Consider the following 13,264-nt stretch of genomic DNA (forward strand, 5'->3'; position numbering starts at 1 on the left):
AGTTTGCACACCTGCCTAACCCTGAGAAACCCTAAAGGGAGAGGAGGCTCTGAGAGCAGAGCTAGAAGCCAAGTGTCCGCCTGCCTCACTCACAGCCCGAGGGACAGTGTGAAGACACTCAGTAGCCAGTGCACTGTTATGTTAACAATTAGACCCGGGGGGGGGGGGGGGGGGGGGGGGGGGGGGTATTGTTTTCATTCTGTAAGAAGGAGGAGGGGGGGGGGGGGGATTGATATTGTGTGTTATTGACGTTGAATTTTATTTCATGTAACCTATGTTGAAATGCTTTAGCAACACCGGATCACTCCTGGCATGCTTATAAAGCCAGTTTGAATTAGAATTTGAATTTGAGTGCGGCGTCAGATACATTTCTATGTGTAACGGCGCTGCATCCGTCTTCACCAAGGTGGCGTCCCCGGCGACCGCGCTGCATCGTGGGTATGCCCGTGACAGGTGACTAATAATGACAAGCGCTCACGGCTACCTGTAAACAAACAGGTAAGTGATTGCCTGCGTTATTGATGACTGCCTGCGTTATTGATCAGATCAATCGCAGTCCCGGCGCCTGCATCTGATTCCGCTGCGATTCCCCCTTCCCAGCGCGGTTAGCGCTCGGTTATCAGTGGTTTATTATAGCCTTGTAAACGAGGCTAGAGAAGATCAACCAGCTGTCATAAGAGACGCCTCCTGAACCAAGAACAGGTAAGGCATTATTATTATTATTATTATTATTATTATTATTATTTATTATTATTATTATTATTATATCGATGCTCGGCATTGACAAGATACCCCATTCCCTCGGCGCGGCCCGTGATCGATACGGGTTTATTGTGTACGAATTAATTAATTAATTATGGCCGTAGGGTAATGCTAATAATAGTCATTGTTAAAGTATACTTAATTATTGATTGGTTGTGTTTTTATTATTGTTATTGAACAGAAAATTATCTTTTTTTTTTTTTTTTTTTTTTTTTCATGAATCTGTGCTTATAGATTTCAAATGAATTAATTGCGCTTTATTACCGATCAGTTTTACAGTAAGGATAGAGGATATATAGGGAGGAGACTGGGATGATAATAATAAATAATAATAATAATAATAATAATAATAGCCGTTCCACTTTAAACAGCAGTGCGGTCATTTCTTTGTGTAACGCAATGCAAGCGCTCAATACAGTGTGTGTTATGATGTGCATATTCGTGATGACATCATCACCGTCATTATAACGGCATTGTTATAATGACGGTGATGATGATGACGGCAGCAGTGTGCCGTTCACCTGCCATACAGCGATCTGAACGTGTACGAAACAGGCCCAGCATTACAATGCAATCAGAACTCGAGATATGATTTCTTTGAAAAGTAAAAAGCCACAAACAGGACGTTTTACTCTCTTTGAAATTCTAAAGTCGCGAGTCTTTAGTTTATACAGAATGTTATTGAAGTCGTAGTCTGGTGTCTGCAATGTAAAACTCATTCATAGTTGTTTTCATTTTAATTCTCTTATTGTCACTCTTTCATTTGAAGTGATATTAAGCGGGTTTCACTGTATAATGTATTATTATTATTATTATTATTATTATTATTATTACCAGGATGTAAATAAGAGTCCTATTGTATAGCTGTTTCACTATGAGGTCGTTAATGATAAATTCTAACACTAGTACACGAACACGACAAAACTCATCCTGCCGGTATAAATAGGGGTATTGTGAATGTGAGTTTGGCAGGGAGGGGGGTGATTTCGTCCCTGCCAAGACCTGCAGGCGTAATGTGGCCGTTCCTCATTAACACTCAATTATCTAACGAGACAATGGCCACATTACACCTGTGGATCTTGGCAGGGGTAGAATTAACCCCATCCCTGCCAAACTTACAGTTAAAATACCCCTATTTACACTGACAGGGCTTCCAACGGAACCAGTTGAAAGTCACCATGTCTCTGAGTGGGGAGGAGCTCCTGTACAGCACGCGGCAGGTCATTGCCGGGCTGGAGGCACTGAGGGGAGAGAACCGCAATGTCCTGGACAAGCTGCAGGGGGCGCTACAGAGCAGGCAGCCAGAGGACTGCCCCGGACTAGAGCAGGAGAAGAGTGACATCGTACTGGAGTCACTGGAGAGAATCGAACTGGGACTGGGAGAGGCGCAGGTGAGGAGTGGAGAGAGGAAAGACCTTCATGTGTATTTTACAGTCAATTAAAAAAAAAAATACAGATAATCAAAATAGAAAGCAATTAAATCAGTTACAATTTTTTTCTTTATTTTTTTTCCCCCAAAGTGCAAAAGATAGAGACACACTAGGATCCAAAAATGTCAGCAGCAAACCTACAGATTAATACAGATTGTTTTTGTTGAGGACAAGCCTCGTAGTCCCTTGTAGCAGTGCACAGACCTCTGACATCCTCCTGGCTCCTCACTGGCACCACAGTGTCATCGGCACACTCGGAGAGCCAAGGGGAGCACTGGGACAGTGTGGGAGAGACCGTCCGCTTTCTCAGCTCATGCAGCAGCGGCTAGCCAGAGAGTACAACAAACCAACAGCCCTGTCTGATTCTCCTCTGCGCTTTAAAAGGATCACTTAAGCCACCATTCATTTTCAGCACACTCTGAATGTTACCATACATCACCTGAATTGTGGCTAAAAAACGAGGGTTGAACCCAAACGCCTTCATTGTACTAGAGCTGGGGCGATATCGATGCATCGTTTACATAAAGCAAAAGAAACATGCAAATAATAAGTAAATATATTTTCATCAAATTGAATCACGAAAAGTAAACGTTTCTCCAGTTGAACTTAAAACTACACATTTCTAATTATTTATATCTAGTCACACTGTCAGCGAGGTTCCCCACAAAAAGTTAATAAAACATTACAAATATTACTGTGTTACCTTAAGATGTCTTGACAGCAACCGGGGACCACAAGAATAACTCTACAAGAATAACTCTTTACAAGTCCAACGTAACAAAGCCTGTGCTCTCTCCAGGACTTATTTTCTGTTTTTATTCAGAAGTATTATTGGATCCACATTCTCTGGTTTCAAAGAACAGAGTTTGTTCACAAGCATCCCTGCTTTGCTGAACACACGTTCGCTCGGGACCGACGTTGCAGGGGTACTTAACATGCTCTTAGCCAAGGCTGCTAGGTTGGGAAAGCGTGTCTGGTTATTTTTCCACCCAGTCCTCCACCAGCCTCACTAGTTTGGAAGAAAGTGGTTCAGACACGCAGGCTTTGGCCTGTTTGGATAGGAAATATAGATAGCGGAATTGTGGGGTCAAGATATGATACAAAAACCAGTGGCATAACCTCATTACTTGGGCCATTCAGCTGATATTTAAAAAATCGCTGAGACAAATCACGCACTAGCTTATCTCTCAAACTCTGTGTAACTGGAATTAGCAAGTCAGTTGAATTTGAAGACAGTGTCTCCTCTTAATCAGGAACTTCAGTCAGTCTGTGTTTTATCCCTGTTGCAATTGGGTACAAAGAACTAGCCGTAATGTTTTTCTCTGCACTCAACAGTTCTGAAGCCAGTTGGAATGGCTCTAGTAGAGGTTGTATTTCAGACATTAGCTTCCACTGCTCAGGCGTAAGATCTAAAGTAGCTGCATCAGACTTTTTGGTCAGATCTGGGTTTAACTGGACGTTTTAATTCAAGAAGGCGTTCAAACTTATAATAAACTTTGTTCCACCTTATTTGTGCATCCTGTATTAACTTCAGTGGTGCTTTTTCTGTGTTCAGCATTTCTGTTTGTTTCCTATTTAAAGCGCTTGTTGCCGTCTCACTCTTTTTAAAATGTGCAGCCAGTCTCCTTGCTGCTGCCAATAACGTATGGACTTGTCGTACATCCTCCAAGCTTTTCTGAATGCAGCGATTTACATTGTGCCCTGCATAGCTCACACTTGCCACACTTCCAAAAAGTAACACAGCACGCTCGCTTGCAGAAAGCAAAGACATTGCTCTGCACACATTGTCATGAACACAAGCTATTACTTCTGTAGCCACTTCAAACTCTGTGTTTATCTGAGTGATCGCTTCTGCTAAATTTACAGCTGTGGGTCTCTCGTGTCATTTTCGTGTTGCAATACTTTCGACTCGAGTTCCCAGTTTTGCTTAATGCAAAAATGCCCCTCGCTTCCGCACCTGAAACACTTAATCGATTCAGAGTAGGTGCAGGTGGGATATCATCGGAAGTTGAGAGAAGGGCTAACCTGCCTCCCCTCTCCTTTTAATCTCTTCTCACCTCTCTCTTCCCCTCTCCTTCCCACCCCTATCCAGGTGATGATGGCTCTCTCTGCCCACCTGGGGGTGCTAGAGGCTGAGAAGCAGAAGCTGAGGGCTCAGGTCCGGAGGCTCTGCCAGGAGAATCAGTGGCTGCGTGATGAACTGGCAGGGACCCAGCAGAGACTGGGAGAGCGGGAGCAGGAGCTGGTTACCCTGGAGGAGCAGAACAGACACCTGAGCTTCATGAGCAGCATCCGCAAATACGATGAGGACCAGGAGCACAGCGGGGCACTGGTGAGACTGGGGAGGAACTGCAAGACTAGGGAGTGTCTCACTGTCAGTCTTCTCTGGCCCTGCGGAGAATGCTACAAACTGTAGCTTTAACTGCTCCCTGTATCTTCACAGTAGAGGATGAAGTGGGTTTCAGTCTCAATCTCTCTGTGTTGTTATTCAGGACCTGTTTGTCTCCCCCTGCAGGATGAGAAGGAAATTGCCTCTTCGAAGGACTGTCTCGATGACCTGTTCCCCACAGATGAGGAGGAGCAATCCCAGAGTAAGAGCTTCTTTTCTTTTTCTTTCTCTCTCCGTCTGTCTCTTTCACATCTTGACTCCTCCCTTCTCCCATCGTCTCCCCTAGTTGTTTATTATTGGTTTTTGATGTCTTGTGTGTTTCTCTCCCCACTCTTTCTCTAGTCAGTGTCCTGATTGCTGGTGTTCTTTGTCTCTCCTCAGTGTCTCAGCCTCGCAGCAGTGTAGCAGGGTGGTTATGAGATTCCTCTCCTCTCCAGTACAGTACGCTGATTGTTGATGGTTGTCCTGTCTCTCTCCTCAGTGTCTCAGCCTCACAGCAGTGCAGCAGCAGCAGCTCAGCAGGGTGGGTATGAGATCCCGGCCCGGCTGCGCACGCTTCATAACCTGGTGATCCAGTACGCCTCTCAGGGTCGCTACGAGGTGGCCGTGCCGCTGTGCAAGCAGGCCCTCGAGGACCTGGAGAAATCCTCCGGACACAACCATCCCGACGTGGCCACCATGCTCAACATCCTGGCACTCGTGTACCGGTGAGTGGTCGGGGCTTAGACTAGACTGCACTGGGGGGACTGCATACACCAGGCACTCTTATACAGGTTGCAGGATCTAAAGACTGGGGGGGGGGAGATCACAGGACTGGACAATGCTGTAGAGCTTTCTCCACCACTCTCCTGTCTGTATGCACCAGTGTTGTATTATCTCTCTCTGTAACCCCTGCACTGTTTAATTCTTCGATTCTGTTTTTTTAGAGATCAGAACAAGTACAAAGAGGCTGCAAACCTTCTAAACGATGCCCTGGCTATTCGGGAGAAGACTCTGGGAATGGACCACCCAGCGGTCAGTATAGAGCATAGCCACCCAGCGGTCAGTATAGAGCACGGTCACCCAGCGGTCAGTATAGAGCAAAATATAATACTAAATATACATTCAAACTTATATTAAGGCCAGTTCAGGTACCAACTGAATGTATTTTTAATTGTGGGTGTCCTTACTGCTATAGCAGAGACATTCCTGTAACATGGGTTCCAGAGTTCACCTCGTCACACCGCTCTCTGCCTGCAGGTGGCAGCGACGCTGAATAACCTGGCAGTGCTGTACGGGAAGAGGGGCAAATACAAGGAGGCAGAGCCACTGTGCAAACGAGCCCTGGAGATCAGAGAGAAGGTGAGGAGCCCTCATATACTGGGGCAGGACCCCCATGTCCGTGAGATGAACCTCAGCAGGAATGACAATGACCCCCGCCTTCTCTCTCCAGGTCCTGGGGACGGACCACCCTGACGTTGCAAAGCAGCTCAATAACCTGGCTCTGCTCTGCCAGAACCAGGGCAAGTACCAGGAGGTGGAGCTATACTACGAGAGAGCCCTACACATCTACCAGAGCCAGCTGGGCAGCGATGACCCCAACGTAGCCAAGACCAAGAACAACCTGGTGAGGGGAGAGGGAAAGAGAGAGTGGAGCAGGGCAGGGTGGGGTGGGGTAGGGTGGTGGGGTGGGGTGAAGAGGAGTGTCTGACTTTTGTTTGGTTTTTGTCTTCAGGCCTCCTGTTATCTGAAACAGGGGAAGTACCGGCAGGCAGAGGCTCTTTACAAGGAGATCCTGACACGCGCGCACGAGAGGGAGTTCGGATCAGCTGAGGGTACGAGACACACCGTGTGCAAGCGGGGGGAGAGGAGAGAGAGAGCGAGAGAACGAGCGAGAGAGAGAGATAGAGAGGGGAGGGGAGTCCTGCGGTGTTGAGGGGAGTCCTGCGGTGTTGAGAGGAGTCCTGCGGTGCAGCCTCTATGTTAGAGTTAGGGACTGGCTTTTAAGTGCAGAGTGATTCTGCAAGTGATCCCAGTCCACACTAACACGCTCTTCTTTTCTCCCTGTCTCTCCCCCTACCTGTCTCTCAGGAGACGGACGGCCCATTTGGATTCACACAGAAGAAGGGAGCACCACACAGGTCAGAACAACTTCTGCACTCTGTCAATCACAATACCCCTTTGCACTTGCACACTCTCTCACTCCTCTCTCTCTCTCCTCAGGACGGGCTGGGCAGTCTCAAGCGCAGTGGTTCGTTCACGAAGCTTCGAGAGTCGATCCGTCGGAGCAGCGAGAAGCTGGTCAGGAAGCTGAAAGGAGTGGGAGCGACAGAGACAGCGCCCCGGAACCCTGGGTGAGAACCTCCCCTTCCCCTTTCCCTTTCCCCCTTCCCCTCTCCCCTGTCTCTCACTCACTTTGTTCTTTTCTCCCACAGGATGAAGCGAGCAAACTCCCTCAACATGCTCAATGTGGGGGGGAAGGCTGCGCCCGACTCCAGTCAGGTGAGTCCCTCATTACCCCCTCGCTACGGACGCCCCTTTATCAGAGTGATGCATTGTGGTTTGAGAGCTTACAGACGGCCATTTGAGATGCTGACCTCATATTATAATCTGTTGGCCCCCTTCAACTTTGACCTGTTACCTCCGACAGCTGCTATATTGGTGTCGTGTGACACTGGTTATCGAATGATAAAGACCTTATGCTACTGGCTGTATATTCAGTACACAGCTGTATTCTATGTAGTGGATTGTGAATGTAGTGGATTGTGAGTGTTGTAGGAAGAATTAGCCCTATCATACACTGCTGTATTGAATGAATTTCTGTTATTTCTCATGATGTCAATGTGTGTGTCTCTCTCAGCAGAGTCCTAGCAGTCTGACAGAATCCAGAGGCCTCAGCTCCAGCACTCAGAGTCTGGCTCGACGCGGATCACTGACTGCAACCAGCTAGCACACACCTAGCACAGAGCCAGCACACACCAAGAACACCCAGCACACATCAAGAACACCCAGCACACATCAAGAACAGAGCCGGCACACATCAAGAACAGAGCCGGCACACATCAAGAACAGAGCCGGCACACATCAAGAACAGAGCCAGCACACATCAAGAGCACCCAGCACACATCAAGAACACCCAGCACACATCAAGAACACGCAGCACACATCAAGAACAGAGCCGGCACACATCAAGAACAGAGCCAGCACACATCAAGAACAGAGCCAGCACACATCAAGAACACCCAGCACACATCAAGAACAGAGCCGGCACACATCAAGAACACCCAGCACACACCAAGAACAGAGCCAGCACACATCAAGAACACCCAGCACACACCTAGCACAGAGCCAGCACACACCAAGAACAGAGCCAGCACACATCAAGAACACCCAGCACACATCAAGAACAGAGCCAGCACACATCAAGAACACCCAGCACACATCAAGAACAGAGCCAGCACACATCAAGAACACCCAGCACACAACAAGAACAGCCAGCACACAACAAGAACACCCAGCACACATCAAGAACAGAGCCAGCACACATCAAGAACACCCAGCACACAACAAGAACAGAGCCAGCACACATCAAGAACAGAGCCGGCACACATCAAGAACAGAGCCAGCACACAAGAACACCCATCACACATCAAGAACAGAGCCGGCACACATCAAGAACAGAGCCAGCACACATCAAGAACACCCAGCACACATCAAGAACAGAGCCAGCACACAAGAACACCCAGCACACATCAAGAACACAGCCCGCACACAAGAAGAACACCCAGCACACAACAAGAACAGAGGAAGCACACATCAAGAACAGAGCCAGCACACAAGAACATCCAGCACACAAGAACACCCAGCACACATCAAGAACAGAGCCAGCACACAAGAACACCCAGCACACATCAAGAACACCCAGCACACATCAAGAACAGAGCCAGCACACATCAAGAACACCCAGCACACATCAAGAACAGAGCCAGCACACAAGAAGAACACCCAGCACACAACAAGAACAGAGCCAGCACACATCAAGAACAGAGCCAGCACACAAGAACACCCAGCACACAACAAGAACAGAGCCAGCACACAACAAGAACAGAGCCAGCACACAAAGAACAGAGCCAGCACACATCAAGAACAGAGCCAGCACACATCAAGAACACCCAGCACACATCAAGAACAGAGCCAGCACACATCAAGAACCGAGCCCGCACACAAGAACACCCAGAACACAGCAAGAACAGAGGAAGCACACATCAAGAACAGAGCCAGCACACAAGAAGAATACCCAGCACGCAACAAGAACAGAGCCAGCACACATCAAGAACAGAGCCAGCACACATCAAGAACAGAGCCAGCACATATCAAGAACAGAGCCAGCACACAAGAACACCCAACACACATCAAGAACAGAGCCAGCACACAAGAAGAACATCCAGCACACAACAAGAACAGAGCCAGCACACAAGAACACCCATCACACATCAAGAACAGAGCCGGCACACATCAAGAACAGAGCCAGCACACATCAAGAACAGAGCCAGCACACAAGAACGCTCACACAATCTCTACTGCTCAGGACCAGTCTTTCTGTCTGTCTGTGTCACACACTGTACCACCCATCACCCTTGTTGTGTTGATCCTGCAGGGGGTGCCATTCTCTGTCTCCACAGGTCTGTTTCGATCTGCTCTCTTCTGTTTTCATGTGCATTGCAGTCTGGTGCTGACTCCAGAGCGCTCACTGGAAACCTTTCAACCGCAGTAGACACAGTGCGCTGATTTTAGCTTTGTCTGTTTTTTATTTCGATTTTAATGACTTATAATATGTTCCTAAGTGTGTGGTGGCTACCTCAAGTCATGCTGCGAGTGTATTTCATTCTGTTACACTTTTTGTATGAGAGACACAGCAAAGAGTGCACAAGAAACACACTCTCAACATGATTAGAGGAAGACACCAAACACAAACATTATTTATTATTATTATTATTATTATTATTATTATTGCTATTGTTTTAAATGCTCCTGGTGTGTGCTATACGCTTGATATATTGTGTCAGACTGGCTGCACATTTATTGTCATTAATGCAGTTGCAGGATTGACTGCTATTAACCGAGCTCCCAATAGGCCCTTAAAAGGAGTGCTAACCAGCTTCACTTTGTTAACATCATCACTGCCCATTCTCTTACTTATTAGCTTTATTAACATATCACTGGCCCTCCTTTAAAAGGCGTGCTGACCAGCTTTAAAATCCATTCTCTTACTTCTTATTAGCTTTATTAATATTATAGCTGATCCTCCCTTTTAAAGGCTCATTTCTTTCATATCACATCCTCTAGTAAGACACTCCCTACTTATACTGTGTCTCTGTCTGCAGGTACAATGGGAGTGTGTGTAATATCATTTTGACTGTGTGTACTTTACTATATTCATACTGTATTGTGTGATAAGCAGAGTCTATTAAGATGATTTGTCCAGAACATAAGCAGAGAATGTCTTCAGTAGAAGAAGCAAAGTGAATAGGAACAGTTTTGACTGTGTTTCAGTAGTCCTCCTCTAACTCAAACTCGAACTGCACGACCTTCCGAAGCTCCAGTCTCGAGGGGGTGGTCTGCAGTATTGGGATCTCACTGATCCACACAGAGCTCAAACAGCACACAGTGCAGAGTCTCACTGATCCACACGCAGCTCAAACAGCACGCAGTGCCGAATCTCACTGATCCACACGCAGCTCAAACAGCACGCAGTACAGAGTCTCACTGATCCACACGCAGCTCAAACAGCACGCAGTGCCGAGTCTCACTGATCCACACGCAGCTCAAACAGCACGCAGTGCCGAGTCTCACTGATCCACACGCAGCTCAAACAGCACGCAGTGCAGAGTCTCACTGATCCACACGCAGCTCAAACAGCACGCAGTGCAGAGTCTCACTGATCCACACGCAGCTCAAACAGCACGCAGTGCCGAGTCTCACTGATCCACAAGCAGCTCAAACAGCACGCAGTGCTGAGTCTCACTGATCCACACGCAGCTCAAACAGCACGCAGTGCCGAGTCTCACTGATCCACACGCAGCTCAAACAGCACGCAGTGCCGAGTCTCACTGATCCACACGCAGCTCAAACAGCACGCGGAGCCGAGTCTCACTGATCCACACGCAGCTCAAACAGCACGCAGTGCAGAGTCTCACTGATCCACACGCAGCTCAAACAGCACGCAGTGCAGAGTCTCACTGATCCACACGCAGCTCAAACAGCACGCAGTGCAGAGTCTCACTGATCCACACGCAGCTCAAACAGCACGCAGTGCAGAGTCTCACTGATCCACACGCAGCTCAAACAGCACGCAGTGCCGAGTCTCACTGATCCACACGCAGCTCAAACAGCACGCAGTGCCGAGTCTCACTGATCCACACGCAGCTCAAACAGCACGCAGAGCCGAGTCTCACTGATCCACACGCAGCTCAAACAGCACGCAGTGCTGAGTCTCACTGATCCACACGCAGCTCAAACAGCACGCAGTGCCGAGTCTCACTGATCCACAAGCAGCTCAAACAGCACGCAGTGCAGAGTCTCACTGATCCACAAGCAGCTCAAACAGCACGCAGTGCAGAGTCTCACTGATCTACAAGCAGCTCAAACAGCACGCAGTGCAGAGTCTCACTGATCCACACGCAGCTCAAACAGCACGCAGTGCCGAGTCTCACTGATCCACACGCAGCTCAAACAGCACGCAGTGCCGAGTCTCACTGATCCACACGCAGCTCAAACAGCACGCAGTGCCGAGTCTCACTGATCCACACGCAGCTCAAACAGCACGCAGTGCAGAGTCTCACTGATCCACACGCAGCTCAAACAGCACGCAGTGCCGAGTCTCACTGATCCACACGCAGCTCAAACAGCACGCAGTGCCGAGTCTCACTGATCCACACGCAGCTCAAACAGCACGCAGTGCCGAGTCTCACTGATCCACACGCAGCTCAAACAGCACGCAGTGCCGAGTCTCACTGATCCACACGCAGCTCAAACAGCACGCAGTGCAGAGTCTCACTGATCCACACGCAGCTCAAACAGCACGCAGTGCCGAGTCTCACTGATCCACACGCAGCTCAAACAGCACGCAGTGCCGAGTCTCACTGATCCACACGCAGCTCAAACAGCACGCAGTGCCGAGTCTCACTGATCCACACGCAGCTCAAACAGCACGCAGTGCCGAGTCTCACTGATCCACACGCAGCTCAAACAGCACGCAGTGCCGAGTCTCACTGATCCACAAGCAGCTCAAACAGCACGCAGTGCAGAGTCTCACTGATCCACACGCAGCTCAAACAGCACGCAGTGCAGAGTCTCACTGATCTACAAGCAGCTCAAACAGCACGCAGTGCAGAGTCTCACTGATCCACACGCAGCTCAAACAGCATGCAGTGCCGAGTCTCACTGATCCACACGCAGCTCAAACAGCACGCAGTGCCGAGTCTCACTGATCCACAGTCTGACTCAGAATCACGTTGACAGTCTCAGCTGTGTCAGTCCTGTAAAGTATTTTCGGTATAACAAACTGGACCTGCTACTGAGGGGGTTACAATTCAACTTGATTACACATCTGTCTGTGTGAAGAATCAGCAAGAAAAGTAAAGCAATGCAGGAGAGGATCAGTCCATCAAAACCAGAGCTCCGTAATCCAGATGAGGATCACAGCATCACAACCAGAGCTCAATAATCCAGGACAGGATCACAGCATCACAACCAGAGCTCAATAATCCAGGAGAGGATCACAGCATCACAACCAAAACTCAATAATCCAGGACAGGATCACAGCATCACAACCAGAGTTCAGTAATCCAGGAGAGGACCACAGCATCACAGCCAGAGCTCAATAATCCAGGAGAGGACCAGTCTTGTCTGTATTTCTGTATTGTCAACACTGTGTATCCCTCAAATATTTATAAGACATATCATGGAAAGGTGGTGTAAATTAAAGTCCAGATATTTAAAAGTATTTTTTTGTCAGCGGTTTCATTTCTTGTTTATGACTCAGGCTGATGTCAAAGCCCTTTAAACAAACATTGCTGTGTTTCTTTGAACAGCTTTGCATTCCGTGTGGAAGGTTAGCGCAGGGGTGGCCAAAGTTGTCCCTTCCACTCCTGGTCTTTGTTCCAACCCTCTTCTAAATTGTTTAATTGAACCAATAAAGTCTCCATCCAGACCCGGAAGTAATAAATTATATAATTGATCCTGTAAAACCTGGAGTGGAACGGCCCTCCAGGACCGTGACTGGACACAGCTGGTCTAACAGCATTCTAAAGAGGCATGGCAGTGGCTGCACATCTAGCAGGTGCCTCAGTGGCATGGAAAGATATGCTGTGTTAGTGGTCCGAGCCCCCGCCCTGTCCTGGTTTCTAGTCAGTCTCTGATCGAGGGGTGCAGAGGTGACTGGGTGTACCCTGGGGTTTGTGCTGCACTAAGCAAGGACTGAATCTTCATCACTAACAGACCCAGCCTGGCTGCATAGTGCTGGGATTCAGCCTAAGAGTTACTGGTTGCAGCAGAATGAGTGTGGTTTCAATAGACAGATTTTATGTTTAGATTTAGATTGAGTGGTTCTGATTGAGTGACTCACTCTGGTTCTAATTGATATCTGGTTCTGACACTTACTTGATCTGGACTCTGATGGACCTGTGGAGGCCCGTGCCAGGTT

General features: G+C 48.3%; 1 protein-coding gene across 3 annotated transcripts; it reads left to right on the forward strand.

Annotated features, from left to right (window-relative positions):
• Positions 1-423: 423 nt before the first annotated feature.
• On the forward strand, positions 424-7,513 carry klc3 (kinesin light chain 3). 3 transcript variants are annotated; one of them, XM_041236198.1, is made up of 13 exons: positions 424-498; positions 1,911-2,153; positions 4,285-4,524; positions 4,708-4,783; positions 5,063-5,288; positions 5,508-5,595; positions 5,821-5,922; positions 6,014-6,187; positions 6,296-6,395; positions 6,652-6,701; positions 6,784-6,914; positions 6,996-7,062; positions 7,421-7,513. In XM_041236198.1, the coding sequence occupies exons 2-13, from the start codon at positions 1,941-1,943 to the stop codon at positions 7,508-7,510; spliced, it is 1,557 nt and encodes a 518-aa protein (XP_041092132.1). In that variant the 5' UTR covers positions 424-498; positions 1,911-1,940; the 3' UTR covers positions 7,511-7,513. The 3 variants fall into 3 exon arrangements, with proteins under 3 accessions (XP_041092132.1, XP_041092131.1, XP_041092133.1); XM_041236197.1 differs by having other exon boundaries at positions 452-702; XM_041236199.1 differs by having other exon boundaries at positions 452-702; positions 7,424-7,513.
• Positions 7,514-13,264: the final 5,751 nt, after the last annotated feature.

This window comes from Polyodon spathula, chromosome 40 (assembly GCF_017654505.1).
Source record: "Polyodon spathula isolate WHYD16114869_AA chromosome 40, ASM1765450v1, whole genome shotgun sequence".
NCBI lineage: Eukaryota > Metazoa > Chordata > Actinopteri > Acipenseriformes > Polyodontidae > Polyodon > Polyodon spathula.